This window comes from Rhopalosiphum maidis, chromosome 1, assembly GCF_003676215.2.
Source record: "Rhopalosiphum maidis isolate BTI-1 chromosome 1, ASM367621v3, whole genome shotgun sequence".
Taxonomy (NCBI): domain Eukaryota; kingdom Metazoa; phylum Arthropoda; class Insecta; order Hemiptera; family Aphididae; genus Rhopalosiphum; species Rhopalosiphum maidis.
In genome coordinates, this window is record NC_040877.1 from 90,110,057 (window position 1) to 90,136,824 (window position 26,768).

The 26,768-nt window shown below is 29.0% G+C and overlaps 4 protein-coding genes and 1 long non-coding RNA gene across 6 annotated transcripts in view; 2 read left to right on the forward strand and 3 right to left on the reverse strand.

Annotated features, from left to right (window-relative positions):
• The window catches only part of LOC113550957, a 40,056-nt gene extending 33,117 nt beyond the window's left edge, over positions 1–6,939 (forward strand). The window contains exons 7-8 of the mRNA XM_026952929.1: positions 402–957; positions 5,283–6,939. Coding sequence (XP_026808730.1) covers positions 402–957; positions 5,283–6,145 — 1,419 coding nt within the window. The 3' untranslated portion in view covers positions 6,146–6,939. The remainder of the gene's footprint in view (positions 1–401; positions 958–5,282) is intronic.
• A 1,978-nt stretch (positions 6,940–8,917) lies between these two features.
• Positions 8,918–10,829, reverse strand: LOC113551256 (U1 small nuclear ribonucleoprotein C). Of its 2 annotated transcripts, none has more exons than XM_026953388.1 (3): positions 10,746–10,829; positions 10,137–10,606; positions 8,918–9,173 (listed from the first exon to the last, which is right to left on the reverse strand). In XM_026953388.1, exon 2 carries the CDS (start codon positions 10,583–10,585, stop codon positions 10,142–10,144), a length of 444 nt encoding a protein of 147 aa, XP_026809189.1. In that variant the 5' UTR covers positions 10,586–10,606; positions 10,746–10,829; the 3' UTR covers positions 8,918–9,173; positions 10,137–10,141. The 2 variants fall into 2 exon arrangements, with proteins under 2 accessions (XP_026809189.1, XP_026809190.1); XM_026953389.2 differs by having other exon boundaries at positions 10,760–10,779.
• Positions 10,830–10,991: 162 nt separating this feature from the next.
• LOC113551255 (stomatin-like protein 2, mitochondrial) lies at positions 10,992–14,520 on the forward strand. The gene is made up of 9 exons (XM_026953386.2): positions 10,992–11,408; positions 11,574–11,684; positions 12,202–12,349; positions 12,433–12,553; positions 12,712–12,839; positions 12,904–13,059; positions 13,125–13,240; positions 14,078–14,206; positions 14,288–14,520. Exons 1-9 carry the CDS (start codon positions 11,361–11,363, stop codon positions 14,357–14,359), a joined length of 1,029 nt encoding a protein of 342 aa, XP_026809187.1. The 5' UTR covers positions 10,992–11,360; the 3' UTR covers positions 14,360–14,520.
• A 484-nt stretch (positions 14,521–15,004) lies between these two features.
• Positions 15,005–20,313, reverse strand: LOC113554727. Its single transcript, XM_026958690.1, has 6 exons — positions 19,548–20,313; positions 18,791–18,863; positions 15,728–15,827; positions 15,401–15,529; positions 15,163–15,321; positions 15,005–15,061 (listed from the first exon to the last, which is right to left on the reverse strand). The coding sequence occupies exons 1-6, from the start codon at positions 20,284–20,286 to the stop codon at positions 15,005–15,007; spliced, it is 1,257 nt and encodes a 418-aa protein (XP_026814491.1). The 5' UTR covers positions 20,287–20,313.
• A 5,381-nt stretch (positions 20,314–25,694) lies between these two features.
• On the reverse strand, positions 25,695–26,118 carry LOC113554761. Its single transcript, XR_003405302.1, has 3 exons — positions 26,088–26,118; positions 25,808–26,008; positions 25,695–25,724 (listed from the first exon to the last, which is right to left on the reverse strand). It is a non-coding gene; the product is annotated as an uncharacterized LOC113554761 (long non-coding RNA).
• Between the last annotated feature and the right edge of the window lie 650 nt (positions 26,119–26,768).

Genomic DNA, 26,768 nt, shown 5'->3' on the forward strand with positions numbered 1-26,768 from the left:
GTTTTATTTCTTAAACGATAGTTTACGTATAATAGTCCATTATTCCAAACAATCTTACAAGATACCTTTCAAAACGTGGTTTACAATAGTCGTTCACAATAGTCGTTTCTTCTCTGTTATGGACCTAAAAAATAGCAAGTCATAGTCGATCTGTAGTCACGTCGACGCGATTATGACGTACCCATCGAAAACTGTTGGCGATACGACGTCCCCGGCTGAATATATTCAGTCTTCGGCCGATGTTATATGTTCCGTCTATATAAATATTAATATTGCGTGTACATAGAGCACCAACTTGCAGATGACGACTGGACTGCAGTCATAGCTCATACCATAATGCATCACTAACAATACTTATGACGGTGTTCATCATTGATTAATTTGTTTATTTGTTGATTCAGGTTATACCCCGTTCTCCGTTGAACGTCCGACCGGTGACCAAACAGCCGAACGGCGTCGGCGTGCTCAGCTCCGCACTGCACATCGTCGCTCCCAAGAAAATCCAAGCCGAACGCAATGCCACACCTGCGGTCGTCCAACTGAAACCGCTTGTGCCCATACCACTGCCGTGTTCGCCGGGCCAGAGGCGCTCGTGCAAGACGACCGCGGGCCTACCGCTAACGGTGGCCGCGGCGCTCGGCCGACATCGGTCCCCGCCGTCCCGGGTGGTCGTGTTGCCGGACAACGGTCGGTGTCCCGGAGACACCGCGGGCAAGCCCGTGTCGCCACTGATATCGCCGACCCGACGGAGTCTGTCGCCCAAGGAAGTGGTGCGGGGCGCTTACGTCCGGATGCAAGACCCCACCGAGTGCCTGGAAACGAGCCTGGACGAGATCAAGTCCGTGGTGAAACGCAGCGACAGCTACAGGCAGGCCAACGCCACCAGTCCCCGGCTGCTCGCCAAGTCCCCAAACATGCTGATGGCGTTGCAAAAGGCCCGCAGCGAGACCACTCAAGGTAATCATTTTACGGACAGGACGGATATTTGGTAGACACGCACACACACAAACATACCCACACATGCGCACACACGACTGTAAGAATATTGTTATTCAATTATTAGTGCACATTTTGACCGTTATAATACTTTTATTATAATGCGCACCGTATTTCAGTGGATGTATATATTGTTATTAGAATATTATTCCATGTCGTCGTCACTGATTTGTATTTAGTTTTGCAAACACCACCTATCATAATATTATCTGTCTTCTGTATAATAGTATGTCACCGTAACTAATCAAATGGTCGCGGTGACGCCTTAGAAGAGTGTTTTTTTTTTTTACTGCTAACTAAAACAGAGACGTTTATAACCGATCGACTGAACCCGAATCGGTCGAATTTGTACATTTTTTTTTCTTCCTCCTTGGGATCGGTATGTATAATATTAACCAGAATAATTTATTATGATGCCGAGGATAACAAAATTAATGTTACAATAATATTAATCTTTAACTAATTACTGAAAAGACACAACTAAATAATTATGTTCCTAAATTTATTATTTTATTTATACTAATTGACTGTTTTGGTGTGAATTGCATGAATTTTGGGTTTTGTAAATACAAATTTGTATATATTATATATATATATATTGCACATAGAATTTAAGTATATAGATAAGACATATTTGTTAAACGTTTAAACGTTACACGATACTCAGGGAAGTATGTTATGGTTTTTAAGTAAATTATTGCTTGTACAAGTGAAATAATAGTGAACATAAATACAAAACATACAATAATCTCCTCATAATAAACATCAAATTAAAATATGCAAACATTTTTTTAAAGTAATTTAATTATTTTATATTTGTATGTACACTGCTTATTTCAAAAATATCCTATTGTTATTAAGTTTTGATAAATTCTTTTGTTTTATTAATAATTAAACATAATATTTTCATATTGAGTAGAGGACACTACATTTTTTTTCTAAATTTTAGGAAAACAATAACTAAGCATCTTTATACAAGATAATTAACGTTTATTTATTTTCTTAGCCCTAAATGAAACAATAATAATTTGACTTTACCATTTAGCCGACTGGATTGAACAAGATAACGGTGCTATCACTAAATGTGTACTACATATTACATAATATCATATTATACTAATTGTTTTACATTAAAATAATTTACGGTACAACATTAAAATATACACAGACAGATAAAAATCAGTTATACAAATGTATATTGCAGCAATCTCTTTAAAGTAGATATTATAAATTAATTACTCACGTAAAGATTGTAAATAAATAAAATTAACTAGGTACCTATGTGCCTACCTAATATATTTCATACATCTTAGCGAAATACTATTTATTTACTATTTCTTAAAACTTTTTTCAATTTTTAAATGAGTTAAATGACTTCAATATTCCTATAATTATTCATACTATACAACTATATTACATAATATAATTTCCCATACTATATGATAAAGTTTGGGTATAAATATTGAAGCTTTTCTTTGTAAAAGTCGTTGAATTTTGAATTCCGTGCTCTGCAAAAAAAAAAAACAACAAAACGTATTCCTAAAATAACAACTTGCGTACTCTATTATATTAGTGTCTAGCTTATAGTCTAAACAAAATAAGTATTGAAAAATGTAGGAAAAAATAACCTTCCAATGGTTCAAACTACAAACACAGATACGCCTAATTATTTCAAATTCGTTTTGCTATAAGGACAATTTAAATATTATATAGATAGGCACATTAATAAGGTATTTGTCGTTACCGATATAACCTCAAATTGTAATACTAGTTTTCGACATAATAATTTATTACACAAGTATTTTTAAATCGCCAACAGTGAAAAATCGAGTATAATATATTGTTTTTGTATTTATGTGAGTATTAGATTAAGTTTGCATATGTAGAAATTATTACTACTTAATACGTTTTTATATTATTTAATATGCTATATGATACCTCGAGTGCAAATAGTGCAATATAATGATTGTGAGTAGACTGTATAGAATAATTATTGTAAATATATTATTTTAGATTTGCATGCACTTTTTATACTAATTAAACGGATTTTATTTATGTTATTTGAGTGACGATTTTTATTTATTTGTATATTGTTAAACATTGTTGAGATGACTTGATTTTATACTTTATAATATGTGAGTCTTTCATAGCTATGGTGTATTGAACATTTTATTAATCCACATTCACACAAATCTATAATCACACAGGTATATGTATTGTACACATTTATTTAAGCTTAAATACTCATCACAAATCGCTTGGGTTTACGTATAAACTAGTCAAATTTTGTTTTGTTGGTTACCAAAATTATCGACTTTTACACTGGTAGCTTAATGGTATTTGAAGATTATTAACAAACTAGATTAACGAAATAAGGTAAGACAGTCACGTACCAATTACTGCCCAGCAGTATAATATTATGTATAGTAATTAAACACAAACTATATTATATAATATTGTATCTAGAAAGTTTGAAATTTATTAAATTTATACGGGAAATACAAAAAAAATGATAACAATTTAATTGTTTTTTAATCATGACAACGTGTAAAAGAGTATTTAACGGCCTTTAACCTAAGGGTAGTTTAATTTAACTAAAAATTGATTAAACATTAAAATATAAGAATTACCGAGAAGAATTCATAACGTTTTAAATCGTTGTTTATTGTCACATTTTAATATGGTGATCCTAACAACTAAATTCAAGGATTTACAACCTTTCTAGATACCTATATTAAAATCCTGGGATATTGATGGCTTATAAATCCAAGAAAATCCACTTTCCGACATTTAAATAACTTATTATTAACATTAATTACTTGATAAAGAAAAACGACCGAGTCTTATGAGAAAATATTATTGTAGGTATCTACTTATAAAAGATTTTTATATCATCTTATTAATATCTACTAGTTCAGTGTATTTTTTTTTTTTACAATACGTATAGTTGTGCGCAAACTCCTATACTTTCTAATATTTAGCCTCCCTGCACTGTTCTTTACGCGTACAAGTAACCGGTACACTCGTGCCTGTGTTTCCCGTTGAACGCCCTCGTAGGTGTATAAATTATAAAATGTTCTAAAGCCCGCACCAAAAACTGAACGAATCACCCGCACCAAACGTCATATTATTATAGGCAATAATAAAATATTAAGTATACACTCGAGTACCAAGTATGGTAAACCATGAAAAAGTAGTTTTTTTTTCCTAATCGCTCAGCGTATAAAATTGTATTGATTGCATTTTCAACATGAATAATGAATCATCAGTGCGTTGTTCAGACATAAACCAAGAATGAAATATAAGGTCCAACGATACTCGTTATATAACTAGTGTTACTTGTTTTATATCATAAAAAAAAAATCATCAGGATATGATATGCTAAATTACGAAATATAAAAAATAATTAACCATCAAACCTTCCTTTTATTCATCCACAATTTAATATTTAAGCTTTCCTTATTTTTCCCAATATAGAATTCTCAACCATAATATTAATCGCTAAACCATCAAATAAACCAAAATAATTACTTATAATAGTGATCTCTTACCGCTCATTAATTACCCAGTCATCCAGAAAAAAAGTACTAATAAGTCAATAGAATTAATTTCTATTAAAAAAAAAACTTCGGCCAGGTGCTGCCTCACAAGTGTTTGACAGTATCTAACGCGGTGGACACCTAAAAAAATGTCATTTTAACCTCTACTCCAATAAAAATGTTCTTATAATATCTTATACAATGTTATAAATTGTCATTTCTAACAATCCACCGACAGTTCCTAAAATAAAATAGCAACGAGACGCTAATAAATAACAATGCAACTACTATTGTAGTATTTCCCTTATTGGATTTATTTATTATGCTTCTTGTATAGACTGCAAACAGAATTTTCTTTAATAAATATTATGTAAGTCCCTTTGATAAAATTTGAAAATAATATTTAGACAGTTCTCGAATCCGTGTGGATTTTGGACGTAAATTATTGATAATATGATTCCATATTCCATATTATTATACATATAGCAAATGACAAGAGTCAAAAATCAAAATACACCGTAATTCACTGTTTTCCCTCTTCCTCTAACTAATATTATACCTCGTCACGCCCACTTGTGACATGAAAACTGGCCATCAATGTCCCAGCACTATACAGAAACACAATACACTGTGCTTTCCTACATCTTTCACCATTATGGGTTAGGTGAACTCAACACTTATTAGTATTGCACTCAACACCTTTCATAGAGCGTGTGTAACATCCGATTTTACGTGTGAACGTTTTAGATACGAGCCGTGGTACGCCACCCGCCTCGACGTCGGTCAACGGCGACAACAGTGGCCGCGACCGGAGCGCCGGTCACGAACGGAACGTGTCGGCGTCCACGCCGGTGAAGAACGACCGGAGCGCCGGTCGCATCGACATGAGCAGCAACAACATATCGCCGATACGAGACTGCCGCGCGAGCCCGGCTGGACGACCGCTGACGCGCGAACCTCAGCAACACCGGACACCCACGGCACTGCAGTCTCCACCCGGCGACGGACACCGGACACCGGCGGTACAGCAACCGTACGTGCGTCCGGCGTCCGGTCGGTCGGCCATGGACCTGTACGCGGCCATTCACGAGTCGAAAAAACGGTTGCTCGGCCAACAGCCGGCGGCGGTGGCCGTCACGCCCGCCGTACCAACGACACAGCACCGAACGCAACCGCCGGCCACCGCGGCGGTGCGACGACCGCCGGAACGTCAGTCAGACCGGTACCGGCCGCGCGGCGACGACCGGTCGGCCGCACGGTACGACTTCAAGCGGCTCCTGTTGCAGACCAACATGGCGGGCGGCAGGCGCGCGCAGCAATCCGCCGTGGTCCGGCTCCAGCAACCGCCGCCGCCGGCAAGGGCCGTCCCGAGTCCGGTGCCGCAGTCGCATTCGACCGCGGCTGGCCACTTCAGGCGAACGCCGTCCGGTTCGTCGTTCCGCAAGTCCAACGTGCTCGCTTCGACCATACAGGAAGACTGTCGTGAAGACGAGGACTGTCACGGGCCCTCGGTCGTTCCCAGGTCCGCGGCGCTCGTCAGCCGCACGCTCAAAGGCCTGCAAGCCGCCGCCGCCACGCCCACATGTTCCGCTCTGGAAACGTCCCTTTGACCAATCTTTGGCGACATAGTTACTCTACAAGTCAGCTGGAATCAGCTGATGCCTATACTACGCGCATTTTACAGTTGACGTTAACGTTTTGACTGATACAGAAAGTCGCCTTTGAGACGCGTACCATCTGTACTGCTAATATACGTATGTTAAACCTACCTATATACCGTCAATGGCCGGGACCAACATTTTTAGATCATTTTTTGTTTACCAATGATCACTGTATACTTACTTACGTCGATATAATACGTAAAAGTAAACATAAATTAAATAAAACATATTATTAATATAGCGTTATTTAATTTTCCTATGATATATAAAGAATCGTTTCAAATTGTATTTTATTTAGACACTGTATATTATATTGTATAAGTACACACATATTATATAAGTACCTAGTTTATAATATTGCATATAAATGTACCTCCTATTGTAATCGTAAGCGTCTTCTAGTCTTTACAAATCTACGAGCTCGAGAATGACACAAAACAGCGGCGATTTGATAAATTTAATTTGTATTATTAATGTTGGTAATATTATTTATTTATTTCGTTTTATTTTTTTTTTTATGTATAAACAAAAATATTATTTACAAACGTCACAGAGAGAACTATATCCACCATTTCATTATTTTACAATATAATAAAATTATTTTAAATTTTTAAGATAAATATACGTCAGACCTGTATTCCACTGTCTACGAAAAATAGCCTTCAAATAAAAAACGACGTGTAATTATTTACATACATTATACAATTTATTTCCTAAATATAAACTATTATAATCGACTCAGATATTTAGTAAATTCATCCATGGAAAAAATATAATTTTAAATATATATTATGTACTTAAACTTTTTTTTTCTTTTTATAAAGCGACCTAGTGTTAATTCGTGATTAAGGTTGCTCACGAGGTTATTTATATATATTACCATTATACCATTATAATATTTATGGAATAAAATATACCTAAGAAATGTGGATATATTGTAGGTACTTATGCAGTTTAATGATTTTATATTATTATTTATTCAGAGAATAATTCAAACAAAATGAAACAAAAATATTTTAATTACTTACAAGAGCCTTTTGAAGATCCAAAATGTTACTATTTGTTATTTGTTTGCAAATATATGATAATTTTAATGAATTGATTTTGAATTGTTTTATTATCCAGTAGCAAATACCTACACAGATATAATATTTAAATATTTAACAGGTAAGTACTTCTTAAACATTTTAAATCGGAAATGTCATTCATAAATATAAAAACTCTTGCTGACATGGTGACATTATAATAATTGCCTAGTTTGTAAAAAATTGAGGAAAACTATACATTAATTTTACTGTGTGTGAAATCTTGCACTTATGTAAGCTTTGTTAGGTTAGCTTAAGTATATAAAATACACATTTATGAACAGTAACAACAATTCTTATATTACTGCAAGACTATGGAGACTCTGTGACCACTTCATATATAGACACTCCCTCAAATACATAACTTTTGGTCTCAGTGCCTAGGTACTGTAAAAAAAAATTAAAACCCTAATTTCTATAACTTTTTTCATCTATTCTTAACATAAAAATATTAGATAAAATAATTTTAGACTATCAAATATGTGTACTAAAAAATATAAGATTGACTAATAACTAAATACTGAAATATATTAATACCTACATAATACCATGTTTATAACAGCTGTAGTTGGCGACTCAATTGCGCTCAAAACTATTATATACTAACAAATGATAATATATATGTCTACTTGAATGTGTATAATAATAATAAAACATATACAATAAATTCACTTCTCTCAACAGCTTTTAATTATTATTTATTATTATATCCACAGATATAACTTAATTTATAAATATATATATTAATCAGGGACGTATGCAGAAAAAGGTTTTGGGGAATGTTTTTGAAAATCAGTTATTGAAAAGTAGAACTTTTTTTAATAAATATACAAAATTTTTTTTATGAAAATTAGGAATGCCTAAAATGTTTTTTTTTAAATACAAACATTGATATAACTAAATTAACATTAAAATTGATTAAGTAAATAACCGTACAAAAACCCAAGTATTTCAGGGGGTGTTTGAATACCCAAAACACCTCCCTGTGTACATGCCTGATATTAATATAAAATTATCAACCAGTATATTATGTATAATATCTTTAATAGTAATGTAAAATTAATTGTGTATTAATTATTTAAAAATTAGATGATAAATGTCTCAACGCCTGTGGTATAACTATAGTAATTTAACTTAACAAAGACAAAAGTTATTAATAAATATTTTAAATTACAGTAGTTAAATTGTTTGATGTTCATGTTTAGAATAAAAATCATCATATTATTCAATTTTTATTAGATGTCGACTATTGAAGTATTGAATATTACAAAGAACTTTTATTTATAAGGTAATAAATATTATTTTAATGCATTATTTTTTTAGTAACAGTTAATGTTTATCCTAACAACTCTTCATAATTTATTTGTTTCAAGTATTTTAACAATATTTCTCAGTAAAAAATTAGAATTTATTAATTTTAGATTTTCTATGATTAGTTACATAAATACTTTTAGTTAATTCTTAAGATAGTTAAATAAAGATGACAAGGAAAAACAATAATGAAGCATAATTAACATTTTTTTTTTTTTTTAATAATAAAATATTAAAAATGAATGTACTAGTATTTCAATTACATATAATTTAAAATTAATACAAAATATTATATAAAAATTTAATATAATTGGTATATTAAAATACAATATTTCACTCATATAACCATACAAATAGGCTATAATCAAACCAAACTATCCAAATTAAAGATGTCTATATTTATAGTCCATAATCTATACTAAATATTGTTAGTACATATTTTAGTTACCTATTAATTGATATTGAATACTATTAACATTTTTTTATGTAGATAATGATAAGAATCAAGGTGGGAATATTCAATATACATTGTATAACATTTAATGACTGTCTTGTTAATGCGGACCAACAAGTTTGTGTACCTGAAATAAAATACATTTTTTATTACCATTAATTTAAATTATTATAAATTTTCAAAGGAGTATGCCTTAGGAGTAAATAATGAACAAAAGTAAACCCCAAACCCCGCCCTATTTTTGCCTATTATGATTACTCAATCAACATATATCATTAGTTTTTTGTATTTTCATTTTTTTTTTCATCTATAACTTTTTAAATATCATGGAATACTTGTACATGTTTAACAGATTTATGAAATAATATACAAATATCCTCAAATACTTGGAGGGTTTGTTTAATTGAAACATATGTATTGCGAACAAAAAACAGTGCTAATGATAGAAAATGAGCTTTACAATGAATATTTGGTATTCCTCTTTGACCTATTTTAAATAATCTTTTTCATACTTCAGTTATACTTCCACAAATATTTGCAATGCCATCAAAACCAAGACTTATTAGTTTAGAATAATCAGAGTTCTTTTTTTACCGCATAATAGTGTCAACTCATTTCACATGTAGTGTATGTAGTAACTACATTTCGGGGAGTATACATTTTTGGGGAGGAGAGGCAATACTTCCTCGATACCTCACCCTAAAATAAACACAAGTACACATTATACATTTATCTATAATAATGTAGAATTTTTGCATATTTTACTCATTGTAATACACATTTGTTTTGAAGCGCAAAATATCCCAAGCCAGGGGAGCTTCGTCTATAAAACAATATTTATATATTTAACATAAATTTAAAATTATAATATATTTATGATAATTGACAAGGAAAAACTAACCACTGAAAAATTGATTTAAAGGATTAGACATAATTGCAAAATAAAACAATAAATAACACCAAGAATTTGTTTTATTTATACTAGGTGTGTATAACAATATATTTTATTCAAGACATAAAAATAAGAACAGTCTGGATTATGATTGATAAAATTTAGTATCGGTTATGTTGAGAATGAAGAAACGCTTACTTATTTTATTGTTGAGCTTGGACGTTAGGAGGTGGATTGGCCATCATGGGCGGTCTCATATTTGGTGGCATCGGGGGCATCATTGGCGGCGGCGCCCCCATCGGCATCTGTCCCATGGGTGGTCGCATCATTGGTGGCATGGACATCATTGGGGGTGCGCCCATGGGCATCTGTCCGGGCGGCATGATGGAACCAGGTGGCATGGGCATTTGTGGCGCCGCTTGGCCCATGTTCGGTGGTGGTATGCACACTCCCTTCATGCCGATCTTACCAGCTTTGTATGCAGCTGTCGTGGCATCGATCAGGTTCTGCGCCTGTTCCTCCATCCACTTCTGATAATAGAACTTGACGTTATCCTTGTGCTTGCGGCCCTGGCAGTGGGTCTTCCTCACCGATGGCGAATCGTGCGTCAGGTACGTGTCGCAATAATCGCAATAGTATTTCGGCATGGCTGTGCGGTAGGTACGCAACTAACAGAAACAAAAATATTAATATATTATTAACTGGTCGTTTTCGGTAATCGTTTTTATTCGTAAACCGTTTAAAACAAAATCTTATTATAATTAATAAGAACTAGGAAATTAAGATTGAAAATAATTATAATATTACATATTTTTGTTTACTGTATTTATTTGCAGACCGCGTCGCCGATGATAGCACTACCGTCTACTATCACGTTCTCCATTGTGGCCAACTGACGAAAAACCGTGAACCATGTCACTTTTTATCATACCGCTATCAGGGATAAGACTGCATAAACATTTTTAATATACTGATAACAGTTGGCGGACATTTTATAGGCAATACAATTATATAATATTTTAGGTATATTACACTTCTATGATTTAAGGTGGACGTAATACGTCTATAATGGGTAGTTCTGCATAATTCTGTGATATTATAATTTATATTCATTTCTTTAATTCGTTCTGTATTGTTATGTTGTGATTTGATACTTTTTCTGACACCGACTGATAACCACGAATTAAGATATTATATCTTAATTCGTGCCGATAACATAACACTATTTACACTGATAATGCGGCTTTTTAAGTTTTCAATTTATTTTTATCAATAACTTGTTTCCAAACTCTAAAGATAACTTTGAAAAATTGCAATATTAATTCGGTTTCATTTTACTCGTTATTCGTAATTAATTGTTTCGATCAACAGTCAATGATCATTATTTATCTTGATTATAGTCTTTTCAAATAACTTGAAATCATGCTCGTTTGCAAACTCAATCCGATGCGGTTCACCACTATTGTAAAGGTAAAGTTTGTCAGTACAAAATGATTTACATATTTTATCATTTAGATGTTCATTCAAACAATATTCTTTAATATTTAACCATAAAATACTTAGTTTTTGTAAATATGGATTAATGATGTTACTTATGACTATCTATTTTATGATGATTTCTTTTTTTATTTGCAGCATCAAAGACTTTTATCCAGAGAACCATCTATCCTGTCATCAATCGCATTGGCAAGATTTAAAAGTAGTAAACCATTCAACACTGGAATTCTATTTGTTCCACAACAAGAGGCTAGACAACATATTTTTATATTATATTTTTTTTAACATCTATAAATATGCGGTTAAAATCTTTTTTTCTTACCTATTTGTTGTAAGATTACCACAGTTTCATCAAGGAAAACAGGCAAACTAATATTGCATTCATAGGGAACCAAAATTAATTATTTACTAGTACTTTGTCTGGATTTCTCTGTTTGATTTTTATATCAAATACAACTTTTGTATGACTTTCCTGACATTAGTACACAAATAGTTTTAACATGTATATAATTAGTTATACATCGCGAATAACTTAACTATATTTGAACATGTGCATTTTTTTCTTAAATCAATACATTTCCTAATAACATTTAAAAAAATCCAAAACCAATAATAATTTGTTTTCTGGAACAAACAACATCCTTAATTTTTTTTAACTTATTATAATATGATGAGTTTATTTATTTTGTTACTAAAGAGACCTTTTACATTGAATTTTCCCAACATTTTTGTGTAATATTTAATATAATATAGTGCTTTGTTATAGGCATGGATTGTTGAACGAATGGGTAAATTTCGGCGAATTTTAGAACCTGGTTTAAACTTTTTGATACCTTTCTTAGATCGTGTTGGTTATGTACAAAGTTTAAAGGAATTAGCCATTGATATTCCTAAACAAAGTGCTGTAACTTTAGGTCAGAATAAAGTTTAATTTTAAAATATTTATTCTATAGTTTATTTTAATTTTAAAATATTTATTTTGTAATTTTTATTTTAGATAACGTAACACTCAATATTGATGGTGTATTATATTTAAAAGTCAGTGATCCTTACTTAGCAAGTTATGGAGTTGAAGATCCAGAGTTTGCAATTACTCAATTGGCTCAAACTACAATGAGGTAACAATGATAAATCCAAGTTAAATCAGTTAAGAAAAATTAAATTAAAACACTTGATTATTTTATTATTAAAGCACTAGTCTTTTTTTAAATATGTTTTATTACTATTTTTAAAGTTTATACTAATATTTATTAAAGCTTATATTTTCATGTGATAGATCAGAATTAGGAAAAATATCTTTAGACAAAGTTTTTCGAGAACGAGAAAATTTAAACTATGCAATTGTTGAAAGCCTTAATAAAGCAAGTGCATCATGGGGACTGATATGTTTCCGTTATGAAATTCGTAAGATTTTATGGAATAATTCTCCTTCTTTGTAATTTATAATTAATTATTTAATTTAATCTAGGTGATATAAAACTTCCTAATAGAGTACAAGAAGCTATGCAGATGCAAGTGGAAGCTGAAAGGAAAAAACGTGCAGCTATTCTAGATTCTGAAGGTATTCGTGAAGCTGACATAAATGTAGCTGAGGGGAAAAGACAATCAACAATTTTAGCTTCAGGTAACTTATTAAAATCTGTATGATCTTGGTGTATATTCAGTCTTTTTTTTTAATATTAACTGTAGAGGCTGAACAACAAGAGCAAATTAATAAAGCCCAGGGAGAAGCCAATGCTTTATTAGCAGTAGCTGAAGCAAAAGCTAAAGGAATACGACTGATAGCTGATGCTCTTAAACAAACAGTTAAGTATAATATTTTATTCTAAACACTAGTAAATAATTAATTACACTTGTCTTTGTATTCAATGCTAATTTGTTATAATTAAAAACTAATAATAAATGTACAGTGTACTCTCGATTATCTGCGGAATAGGGTTGCTTGGCATGCACGGATAATCAAATAATATGGATAATCCGCAAAGTTCAATAATTGCATGCATATATGTATGTATTATTAAAAAATTAAATCATGTAATTTTAAATATTATTTAAGGTAAATTAAATTAGAGCATATTTTATTTTTATTTAAACATTCATATAATATTACAATTTATTAAAATTTATTTTATTTAAATTTTATAGTAAAAAATAAGATACACATGTGACATGTATAATGAAAATTTATAAATTATTTATAAGCAAAAAAATCAGCAACAAGTTGTTTTTTTGTTTGAAAACACTTCTTGTTAACTTGTGATTGAAGCTTTTTTACAACATTTTGTCTTCATAAACGTAGCGATTAATCGCGCAAAATTAAATATGCTTAAATTCTGCGATTAATTGCTTAGCATGTAAATACTGTAAACCATTTACAATCCATAAATAAATATGTACAATTCGCATTATAAAGTAATTGGCTATCTTGCAACCCAATTAAACCAATAATGTATGTTGTACACAATGTACATTGTAAAAATATTATATTTATTTTATTGATTCTAAGACTATGGATAATCTGCCCACGGATAATCAAGAGTACACTATGTATTACATTTGATATTTTCTAATAATCATTAGATAGTAAAGCATTATTGTCTGTAAATTCTAAAAAATTTTTTTGAACTCAAATTTTGTTTTAGGATGGTTATAATGCTGCATCTCTTAAAGTAGCTGAATCATACGTAGAAGCTTTTGGAAAATTAGCTAAATCTACAAATACAGTTATTATCCCTAGCAACACTTCAGATGTTTCATCAATGGTGACTCAGGTAATTTATATTTGCTTAATTGAATTATATGATTGTCAAGTATAGTTTAATTAGAACTAATTATTGTTTAATTTAATATAGGCCATGTCCATTTACAAATCTCTAACAAGTAAGTCTAAGCAGACTAGAAGATTGAGCGAGGAAGACAAATAATCCATTGTCAATGAACTGAATGCATGTTAAATTATAATATAATTTTATTACATTATATGAAAATTTAAAAAGGTTAAAATGATGGTTACTACAACTCATTAACATTTAAGTGTGCTTAATAATTATTAATTATTATTAAACCTCATGAGTTTTATCATATTATAAACATATGTGTTTTTTGTAGAAATATTTTTAAATCTTGTATCATTAATTTAAAATTTAAAAAAGGTTATAAAAAGCTACCATTTCATAGTATCTATGAATTTAAATAAAATAATAAACTGAAGGGTACTTATTTCCTCCTGTATTATATATTACACAATTTATTAAAACATTCCACTTTTAAATTACAAAATTGTCCAACAGATTTAAAATCAAATCAACAGAAAATAAAAATACAAGATTACTAATTTTATTGATGTGTAAATCTCTAAATACCTAGGTATATTTATAGGTATTGCTACTATAAACAATTAAATTATTAAAATATCAGATCAGAAAGAGTCCCTCTTTATATATTATATACAAACAGTAATATTGATGACATTTTCTTAATTATTTTTATGCTATTTCTTTATTAATATTTAAAACTATTAATAGTGCAATTCGCAAAGCAGTTGATTATTTATTATAAGGTATGTTTTTTTATTTACTAATTGTTTTCACCATGACTGATACAATGTTGTAAGACATCATCAGAACCTGAAATAATTCATACAAATATTGAAGCATTAGTTTGAATGTTTTTTTTTTTTTTTGTTATTATTATGGTAGTCGTTATTAGGCACTAAATTTACACCTACGTTGGCAAATAGTTGTAAGTTTACAATTTTTTTTGTCGAAGCCCTCATCATTACTTCATTAGCTTCATTTATCTGCATAGTTAATAATAATAACTTTTTAAACTTTAAATCCATATTAGTCCAGTTACAAGAATATATTCCAAAGTTGATAGATTGTCTCTGTATAATTTAAGTTAATTATTATTTGATTAAAATCGAAAAAATAAATTATGACTTATTAGTTTATATAGGTACCTACATTTAAGTGAATATTGTCAAATAAATGACAATACAGAAATAATTGTAGACATAAATAAAAAACTCCAAAAACGCCAATCTTAAATACATTTACGAATGTGTGAGTAAATGATTCTGTTGATAATAAAATCTATTGAAAAAGTGAACAAATTATTAAAGTACCTGCCAAAAAGCCTACAGTGCCAATGCTGTAGTTAGTAGGTACAGTGGCACAAATTCACAATACACACATTTTATGATTATTATTAGATAATAGACATTGAAGTAAAATTCTGACTAATAACAAGTTAATTCTAATAAATTGTTACCTATTATTATACAATATTACCAGTATAAATGAGTTTAACAACATTATGATTAAGCCTGAACTAACAGCAACATGCATTAAAACAATAAGCTTCGTGATGGAAAAATATAATTTTACTTTCCTGTAAAAATAAATAAAATTAATCTTAATTTATGTTGATTGTTGATGTCAATTATGTCATGATTTTAACAAACATAACACCATACATCCATATTATAATATTTTATTAGAATCGCCATTTAAAATATTTCTGAAATATTTATTTTGACATCCAAAGCATAACTTAACAGGAATAATTGATAATTTAACACTTATCAGTGTTTTTTAATTTGTATGTTTTATACAACTTACATGAATATCAGAATATATGTACAATGTACCTACATTAGTTTAAATATTTACCTATTAATTTTTATTGAATATCGATTTTTTAGATAATAAAAAAATTACAATAATGTTTTAGGTACATTGCAATTAAATATCCAATGATTCCAATGACATCAAAATTTGAAATTTCGAACCAATCAAAATCACAAAATAATTACATGGCTAATAATATAAGATAATGCAGATAATGCTTTATAAACTTAATTTTTTTTTTTAATTTTCAATATTAAAATTAATGAGGATTCTTGTAATAAATTTATAAATTTATACTATTTTTTTTCTGTTTGAAACGACGTCATTGTGGAGACCGCTTCCGTATTACTTCCATGTAAAAAAAATTTTTTTATAGACTACTTATAGTGTTAAAATAAAACTGAGCGATTTTGATAAATTTCGTAAAAATTTGAATGCTTAAAAAAATTGTAACTGTGTTTTTGATTATTTAATAATTATAGGTAGGTATGAAAAAACTTGTTTTACCTACATTCTAAATAAATAAAAAAATTCAAAAACATTTTAGATTTTGAACGAAGTGATGAATGTATTGATTTTACAATGTGTGTTTTTTTTTTAATATTTGTAACAGTCATCACGTTTTGGAGTGGTAACAATGCTTCGATTTGAAAAAGAAAATTCATCTAGTTGGTACTTTGGGGGGTCAAAAGTAAAAAAATTCCAATAATTTTCAAAAGCGTCAGGAAAAACCCTGAAAAAATAACGGAAAAACGGGAATTTTTACGCACAACCACTTTTCGATAAAATCGATTTTTTTGATTTTGCTGTAACTCAAAAACTAATCATTTTAAATATTTGAAATTTTCACCAAATGTTTATATTATGGTTATCTATTTACGATTAAATTTTCAAAATATTTTGACCTTTTTTAAGCTACTTATAGACAATTAGAATTTTCGACTTTTCTACGTTTTTTTTCTTAAAAAGACGATAAAAAAAATTTCGCTATCCAAAAAATCTTTAAAATTTAATACAAGGTTTATTTTAAGTTGTACTTATCGTAGTTAAAAAAAAACCAAAAATTGTTAATTACAATTTTTGTTTTTAAGCATTTAAAGTTCAAATGTTTATATATCAAAATCGCGAAAATTTGCAAGGAAATTTGAAATTGAAAATTCATAAAATTTTTGTGATTTATACTTAAGGTTCAAAAATCTAATACAAAGTTATCCATAAGTTTTCCTTCAAGTAACTGTAAAAAAAAAATTCCAGCGTCAATACAGAAAACATTTTATGTGAGTATGAAATTTATTTTTTTACGAAATCGCGTAAAATAACGATATATTATAATTTAAATATAGGTAATAATATTATAATATATCCAACTAATTATCATTGACTGACAAATCATCTCCGTTCGGAATCGTTGTTAGTATACAATGATATCCGGCATTGCATTCAAATTTAACCATCCATTATAGTGACCAGTGACCTACTCTCCATCTCTACTATACAGCAGAGCGATACCCATTTGCCCACTTTTTTTTGTGTCTGTAGATATTTGTTATGATAAAAAAAAATGATTCGCTTTTCAACTTCTATAAAATCTTTCAATAGTAGCATCTGGACATATGGTAGTAAATAAGTGGATCTAATTGTATCTTGGGTGTTCCTAGTGATTTTCTTAATAATTGGGAAAAATAAAAATATTTATTTAAGCATTTTTTATACTTTTAATTTACAAAATATTTTAACTTACTTCGAGTTACATATAGTATTAGTAATTGTTCTACGCATTTTGATTTACAATTTTTTGTTTATTTAAAAAGTTTAAAAATTTAATATTATGCTACTCATAAGTTTTTATTATAGCCAGACGCGAACGCATGAAAACATTTCGACGGGGGAGGGAGAATGAAAATATGAAAATGTACTAAAACCATACTATTCATTTATAGGTCAGATAATTTACTCTTTGTACCTGATATTTAGGATGAGGGGGGTTAAATACCCAAACTTGAAACTACCGTGCGTTCGTGTCTGATTATACCTAGCTATTTAAAACTGCAATAGCACGATTTATTTTTATAAGCATTTGGAGTTCGTATTTCGACAAAATTAGGTGTATATGTATAGTTCAAAAATAACATATTATTATGATGAAATTTAAAATAATTATTAATGGATAAGACTTTAAATTTTCATGTGTTACCTATATATTATTGTGTTTTGTTTTTATTTTGTTTTACTTTTGCGCTATAATCAATATAATCAAAATGAAATTTTACAAAAAAAACTCGAATTAATTTTAAGCTATTCCCCATTTATAATTTAAAATTTAAGCCATATTACCTACTTATGGTAAAATTAATAACTAAAATAAAAATAACTAATACTAAAATTTACTGTACAGTGTACAATAGCATTTATAGCAATATAAACAGGTACATATACATGATAAAATATATTTAATAATATATCTAAGCTAACAACCGTTTCCGCGCAGAATCATTTTTATTAATGGAATACAAATTGGATTACAAATTCCAAAACTTAAGTTGCTAATTTTCTACAAAAGATAAACTTTAATTTTTTTTTTTTTTTTTAATGATAGGCTGATTAGAGGCTGTCTGAGTACAAATAAAATTTTAAAATCATAAAATTAATATTATTATCATTCTTCACGATAATTTTTTGACTTGTTAATATTGTTTACTGTTTACTACAATATAAAATACTTACAAATCAAGTTGTTGTTGATCGAATAAAATCGATTTAAAATGTTTATAATCATCTACAACATCATAATCGTTATCTGAAAAATACATGAACGCAATCACTAATCGGTATTACTTAAAAAATGCAATACATTAACTAATATTGTAGTTACTAATGTACTATATAAATAAATATCAAAATGCTCTATAGAACTTAATGATCTACTTTTGGCTTCTTTTGGCGTGATCTACTTAATTTTCTCAGTACAATTGGATGGGGAATAATAAATTGGTCCAAATAAGTCAGTTTTGATTTTTTTATTAAGCTGTCTTAGTTCTTGTTACCAACTTACCATAAAATATAAATCATTAATACATTAGCTATTTCTTTTATCTTAACCAGGGGTGGTTAACTTGTGGTACGCGTGCCTTTTGTGGGCTTGTGGCAGATTTGACGTTATTGAATATTTGAATGACATCAGATAAAATAACATATATTTTATATTATATTATATTATTGTAAAGTAAGTAATAAGTATTATTTTTTATTATAGCACAATCTCAATTTTGTATTTTCTGTATGGCCTACCTAACCTCTGTCTTAAACTAATGGTAAAGAATCGAAAATCCATTAGAATTTAAATATAGAAATAATATAATTCTTTTTAGTGATTTTAACTTATTCTTGTCTTTACTCGCGCAACGGCTAATTGATTATTCTGCATTTAATCATGTCATATAATCTTTAAAATAATAGTCAAAAATCAAAAATTTAGTCTTACCTTTTCGAAAAACATTATGCCCGATATTCTTAAACGCTACAGCCAGTACTTCATATTGAACGTTTATCGCCCATCCAATAGATAATAATAGTATATCGATCATCAATACTAAGTATATTGATTTTATTGCAATTAGCATTTCAATTACGTAAAACAAGGCATAATACCGATTGTAAGTGTCGATGGTTATAGGATATTGCCTGTTTATAACATTCTCTAAACGCTGATTGCCATTTTTGTTCACTACGAATGAGTTTATTACTATTGGATAAAATACCCATTGAATGATCACCAAAACGCAGAAATTAAAATACAATTTTGTACGTTGCAGAGTTTTGTTACGGTGTTTGTATAGTATTTTAATGTTATTACAACAATGTTTGCTCTTCAAAAAATTTAAATCCGTAACGTCTAAAAGGTGCAGAATTTTAGATTTGTTGAATATAAGTATGATCACTTTCCACACTGTAAGATAATTAAATGAGTTTGAGAATATGATCAGAAATAAATCAATGTTGTTAATAGTGTCATCCAACTCAAACAAAAATCCACAATTCCCGACAAAAATTAGACACTGGGTTATCACGGTTAATATTATAAAAGAAAATCTGTAGACATTCCAACCGAATATTTTTTTGGTGTTTGAATCAAACATTTGATAAAAACCGAATTGCTTCAAAATGTTCAAATCAATGACGACAGTATGATTGTCAAATGTGGTCATCGGACTTGGTTCCATTTTATCGATGCAATCTGTAAAAAAATTTTTGAAAAACATACATTAATGTGTTGACCATTAGTTTCGAATAGCGGAATATCTATGATATATTTATATATTTATAATAATGATGATCTACTAATAAGTAATTATAGTATTATAATATCCCCCCAAGTCAACCACTGCCATAATATATTTTTAGATTAGCCGGTGATGACCATGGATTAGATCAGTTTCGTCTTTTGAGAGGTTGAAAGGTAATTTGTCCCTGTCTGATTTTAAAAGAAACTCAATATTTTTGATAATATGAATATAATTATTTTAATAATAATTTTGAAGCAATATCTTATTGTATGGCAGGTAGTACTACTGCCTACCAGTACTAGGTACAACAAAATTATTATCAAAATATTAATTAATATAAATTATTTTTAATTGTGAAATAGACGTATTATGGGCGTGTATATAAGTAGTATACTGCATGTTTAATCTGCTTTTTTGCGTGAAAAGACGTATTTTATTTGTATTTTTAGATACAAGCTAGCTGTTATTGTTTATTCTTCTTTTTCTTTTGTCGGATTTCCTAAAGACGTGGATTATTATTATATAGATACACATTTGCAACAACAATATTTTTATAATCTCATTTGATTTTATTCCTAAAATTACTTATTTCAAATATCTGAAAATCTAATATAATTTTTGGAAATCTGGAATTACATTGAATATTTTTTGAGTTCCTTGAAAATCTTAGAAAATTTGTAAAAATCTCTTCATCTCTAGTATATGTACCTATTTTTTTAAAAATCTTGCAAAATCTTTAAAAATTCCGATACTCTATGGTAGTGGTTCCCAAACTGTGCATCGCACGAGCACTTTCTAAGGGCACCGTGGTCTACGTAAAATTGGTTATCAATGAGTATTTTTTTTTATTCTGTCTTTTGTGTTATTCACAGCAGGGCACCGTGACTAAATTGGGTCCGAAAAATGCAATGCGGAAAAAAAAGTTTGGGAACCGCTGCTCTATGGAAATCTCTTGTGATCTTTCGAAACCATTACGATCTCTGATAAATATTGAATGACATCGTATTAGGGGCATCTTCAGGTCAATTACATGGGAGGAAAGGGTGAAATAATTTTACTTTTATGTACCTCTTTTGTAAACCAAAATTAAGACGACGTCGCACCCGTATGTGTTGTCTGTCTTATACACGTACAACATAAACAGAAAACACGTTTACTCAGTTTCAGTAAAAATCACTCAATTTTGGTTTTAGAGTAAGTATACCTATTACCTATATTATAAAATTAAAAGATGAAAATATTTTAGAGGGCAAGATTTTTTCTATTATTCCCGAAATAATGATCATTATATCGTTTATAAATAGCGAAAATTTCAACATTTTTAAATAACCTTTAATTTTTCATAATTTTAATTTTTTTTAAAATACTCTTCGTCATATTTTAATTTTATAATAAGTATATTTACTCTAGAACCAAAATTGAGCGAGCTCTACTTAGACTACGTAAACGAGTTTTGTCTACATGAGTAAGACGGAGATAACACATACGAGCGCGACGTCCTCTTAAAACTATAATAATATGTTTAATGTAATTTCAATTTATATTAGCTTTAAAGATTACAGATGAATGGAGATGTAAGAAATGAAATGAATAAATAATAAAATAATAGGTAGGTCGCTCGCTTCTAGAATTTATTGCTGATACTATATTATAGCAGACAGCAAGACACCCACTGTCGCGTATATTCAGTAAATTGCCTTTGTTATACCAGAATCTATAATCTATTTTAACACCATTTTACGGTAAGTCGGTGTTGACTCAAAAGCTAATAAACAATAATTTATGATGTTAATATTCTGATACCTAATTAATTCAAACTACTGTACTATATTATAAAAAAATAGATTACTATAAAAGGAATAATATATAACAAAATATAGGTACTTAAGTAAAAATTTTTTTTTTTTAATTCGAGTTTAGTAGTTTGTATTATCATATTGTGTTATTTATATTAATGTTTTAATTCTTTTTGAACATACCTCTTTTAAAAAACTATAAAGATTTCGAATACTTCTTTTACAAACTTTTCTTACTGGCTTACGTACGACTACTAACTGCAGCAGGAAATATTTTTAACATGCACTAATGATTTATTTGCATGCGTCATCTATATAATTCATAGATAAATGCTTAACCATTTTCAGTGACCCTTATGTAAAATGTATGGATTAAATTAGATACTATATATTAGGAGCTTAAAGTATAAGTTATGAATAACTTGGTAGGAACTAGGAAACCAGAAGCCTATAATTGAAATATTATAATTTTTCTTCTATTTAAGAAATTATTGCGTGAGAACTTCATAGTAATAATTGATTCTTCATAAATACCTAACTTATATAAGTCATAAGACTTTACGTTGAAAGTCATATCCCTGGAATTGTTTTCAACTACATTATGAAACAAATACCTTAATTTACTATTATTATAAATTTTTTTTTAAATACAATAATTTGCTTAATAATTATTATATTCTTACTATTCTTTTTTTAGAACTTGATTTTGTACTGCGTAACTTATTAATGTATAAAAAAAATCTATAATTTAGGTTTGTTAACACAAAAATAATAATAATTTTAAATTAATATTAAATGTTTGTGATGATATGATGATATAAACAAATCAAAAAGTAAATAAATAATTATGATGATGTAAACATAGTATAGGTATACATATAGTATACCTACTATAGCAGTGGTTCCAAAATGGTGGTCCGCAGACCCCCAGGGGTCCGCGTTTTGATATTAGGGGGTCCGTAGTTATGTAGTACTGATGTGATATTTTTATTTTATTTTAGTAGAATTTTTTAAACATGTAGTGGTTTAAAATTCCAGGTATTATAAATAAATAGATAAACTAGATTATCGAAAAAAGGTCGACAATTAATGAAATAATTAAAAAAAATTGAAAAAATAAGGGGTCCCCTGGTCCAATTTAAATTTAGCTAGGGGTCTGTGGCTCAATGCTAATTGGAACCAATGTTCTATAATACTATATAAATTTATATTCTACATTACTCGATATTCGGAAGTGTCTGTCTTTTTTAACGACAAAGAAATAAGAACGAATACAAATGTCTTAAATTTTCTAAATATTTAGTGTATTGTAATTTATAAAAATTATGATATTCGAAAATAAAGGATAGAATTACAAAAAATATGTTCATATTTTTCCGCTCTATAAGAAACAAAAAATGCCTGCAACCAGGGACAACTTTAGTTCTTTGCCTGGGGAGCAATATTTTTTTAACATTGTTATTATACAAATTATACATAATTAAATTAATGGAAATATTTGACAAAATAAAGAGTAAGATATCTTGGGAAGGGCATGGCCCTTATTCCCCCCCCAAAGCCGCCCTTGCCAGCAACGATGCCTTGAACGACTTGAACAATATTATTAATATTTAAATATAAAGAGTAATTTCAAATTAATTATTAAGTATGATCCAAGTTCATTGATAGCTCAATATTAATCCATTATTTATTTATTTTTAATATTACCCAGGTGCAATCAGTGGCGTGCTCACGGGGGGATCAGGGTGTCATATCCCCCCCATTTGGAATTTTTTGTAATGATATATTATCTATATGAAAAAAAAATATAGGGTCTGTGACAAGTCAAAAATGAATACCCCCCTCCCCCCTTTCAAAAAATCTGAGAACACCACTGGGTGTGATAAATATAATAATAATAAAAGTCTTATCTATTATTATCTAGTGAGATTCTTATGATACGATAAATTTGCATCTATACATTTTCAGTCAAAATAAAAACATTTTTTATAATAATTAATTAGAATTTTAATTTTTTTCATCACAGCAATTATTCTATGTTCGTATATCATACACCTAAATTAGGAAATATTGTTACTTTATAATATTGTTCAATGTTCATATATATCATCTGGGTTTAATACTAAAAATGAAACGTGTAACAACGCTCATTATGCGTCGTATCTCCAGTCTCGAATCATAACGTTTTTCAAATGAAATTTCATATAAATACGTCTCATATTAAAAATTAAGACTAAATATAAGGTAGATATCAGCCAATAAAAAATTCAATATAAAATGTATGACCTAAGTATTAAATAATTAGGTATTCTTGTCATATGCGGTCTACCGCCCGTTCCTACATACCTTCGTCATAAGAAATCTAATGTTTCTATATGCGGATACGTCTATACCACTACCACATAGGTAAAAAAAATCATAAATTAATATAAATATAAGATTATAATATATTAATAATAGTAATAATTCAATAATATCACGTCATAATCTAATCCTATACATAAAAAAATACATAAAAAATATGCATTAATTCATTATATGTATAGGTATTATAGGTACAATATAATATGTCAATATATTGTATTGAAAATAAAAAATATGATTTAACAGTTTTTTAAAAGCATTCAAATATATTGTTATTTTCATAGGCGCAAATAGCGTTTGATATTTGGGGGGGCTGAAGCCCTAGCTTTTGAATGAAGCATTTTTGCAAGTAATCAACACCTTATAAAAAATTGTTTATTACAACATATAGGTATATACACAAAAAACCTAAGTACCTAACAGGTATACCTGTTATTATAGTATACTGTATACTTCACAGCCCGTATGAACATATAAAATATGACGTATATTTACGTATAATTTGGTGTAACTCAAAAATAAATTATTGTAAATTCTTGAAAATTTTACCAAATATTTATATTAGCATAATTTATTTACAATTAAATTTTCAAAATGTATAAACTTTTTTTAAGCTTTTTATAGACAATTTAAAGTTTTTCTTTTTTTTTTAAATGCCTATAAAAAATTTGGCAATCCAAAAAATCTTTAAAATTTAATACAAGGTTTGTTATAAGTTGTACTTATTGTAGTAAAAAAAAATAAATATCTTTATAATTATTGTTTATAAGCATTTAAAGTTCAAATGTTTATATATCAAAATCACGAAATTTTGAAGTTGAAAATTCGTAAAATGTTTGTGATTTACACCTAAGGTTGAAAAACCCAATTCAAGGTTATCCATACATTTTTCTTCAAAATTTTGGCGTCATTGTGGAAAGCATTTTATGAGCATATAAAATTAAATTTTTTATGAAATCGCGTAAAATAACGATACATTACAATTTAAAAATAGGTAATAATACAATATATTCTACTACAATTATCCTAGACTGACAAATCAAAGTATCACTAACCAAGAAAATGTAAAACATCAGTAGAACAATCCTGCTCGACCCATTGATCATACCGCAAATGCCATACACTTCTTGATCTTCTAGATGAGTTGTGTTGGAGTTTTAATTTACTAGTAACACAATGACCAGTCTCCTGCGTAAATTGTAGCCACACATGATACTAAAATAAAAGTTGATAAATTTAACTCGTTGCTACGATAAATATTGATAAATATTAAGAGTGAAAAAAAATAATTTGTTTACCTCCCCAAATTGTACAGAATGATCAGCAACTGTTGGGAAGTATTTTCCATAATTTTCGTCTATAGTATTAATTTTGGGTAGCGACAAATCGAGGACAAGATGTACTCCAGCCTCCCATACCATTTGCCAAAAATGATTCACTGTACTAGGTAATGGGGTCTGTGTAGCTATATAAAATCTTTGTTCATTTCCCACTGATGCCTGATAACATCAAAATTCAGAATTTAAAAATTAATAATTTAATAAATAAATATTAAAAACACAAATTATTCTAACTTACAGTAATATGAGATGCATTTATATACCCATATAAAGTGAGGGGTCACGAGTCAAAAACAGGTTATGTTGAAGACCACTGATATAGGGTAATAATAGACTATTCACGATAGACTAAGACGATTAAGTACTACCTATTCAATAATCAATGTACAATAAAGGAATATTTTAAGTATACAAATATTACAAAGTGCTTAAGACATAAAATATATAACGTTATAACATTACGCTAAGTGATGATAATAATTTTGAAAATTAATTCCCGTAGTTATTATTAAATATAAGCTATGTTAAAGTTAAAAATAGGATTCAAAATTATAAAAAGAATTTTATCTAAAATTGTGTACAATACCGCTCGACACCGACTTTAATTTACTATTTCATATTACAGATATTTTAGTAAAAATAATATCAGGTTAGTGTGTGGTGACCTTAAGTAACTATATATCTAATACATTTAAATATATTTTTTTAAATAAAATAAATTGTTTTTATTTCATATGTGATGGTCGATGAACCCTTTATGGTTCAAGATTCGGAAATCACTAGACATATAGCTGTCGGTTTGTCAATCACTATTCTCAAGATACGACCCTATCCATCTTTATCGTACACACTGCGATAATATTACGTGTGTGCAATTCATAGTGTACATTAATTTTTGTTTTTTAGACGCCACCATCAT

Coding starts and splice junctions, on each gene's coding strand:
- LOC113551256 (XM_026953388.1), bottom strand. CDS start 10,585: ATGCCGAAATACTATTGCGATTATTGCGACACGTACCTGACGCACGAT.
- LOC113551255 (XM_026953386.2), top strand. CDS start 11,361: ATGCTCGTTTGCAAACTCAATCCGATGCGGTTCACCACTATTGTAAAG. Junction 11,685..12,201: donor TATTTGTTCCACAACAAGAG/GCTAGACAACAT, acceptor GCTTTGTTATAG/GCATGGATTGTTGAACGAAT. Junction 14,207..14,287: donor TTTCATCAATGGTGACTCAG/GTAATTTATATT, acceptor AATTTAATATAG/GCCATGTCCATTTACAAATC.
- LOC113554727 (XM_026958690.1), bottom strand. CDS start 20,286: ATGGAACCAAGTCCGATGACCACATTTGACAATCATACTGTCGTCATT. Junction 15,530..15,727: donor TGTTAAACTCATTTATACTG/GTAATATTGTAT, acceptor CTTTTTCAATAG/ATTTTATTATCAACAGAATC. Junction 15,322..15,400: donor TTGACAATATTCACTTAAAT/GTAGGTACCTAT, acceptor TAAATTATACAG/AGACAATCTATCAACTTTGG.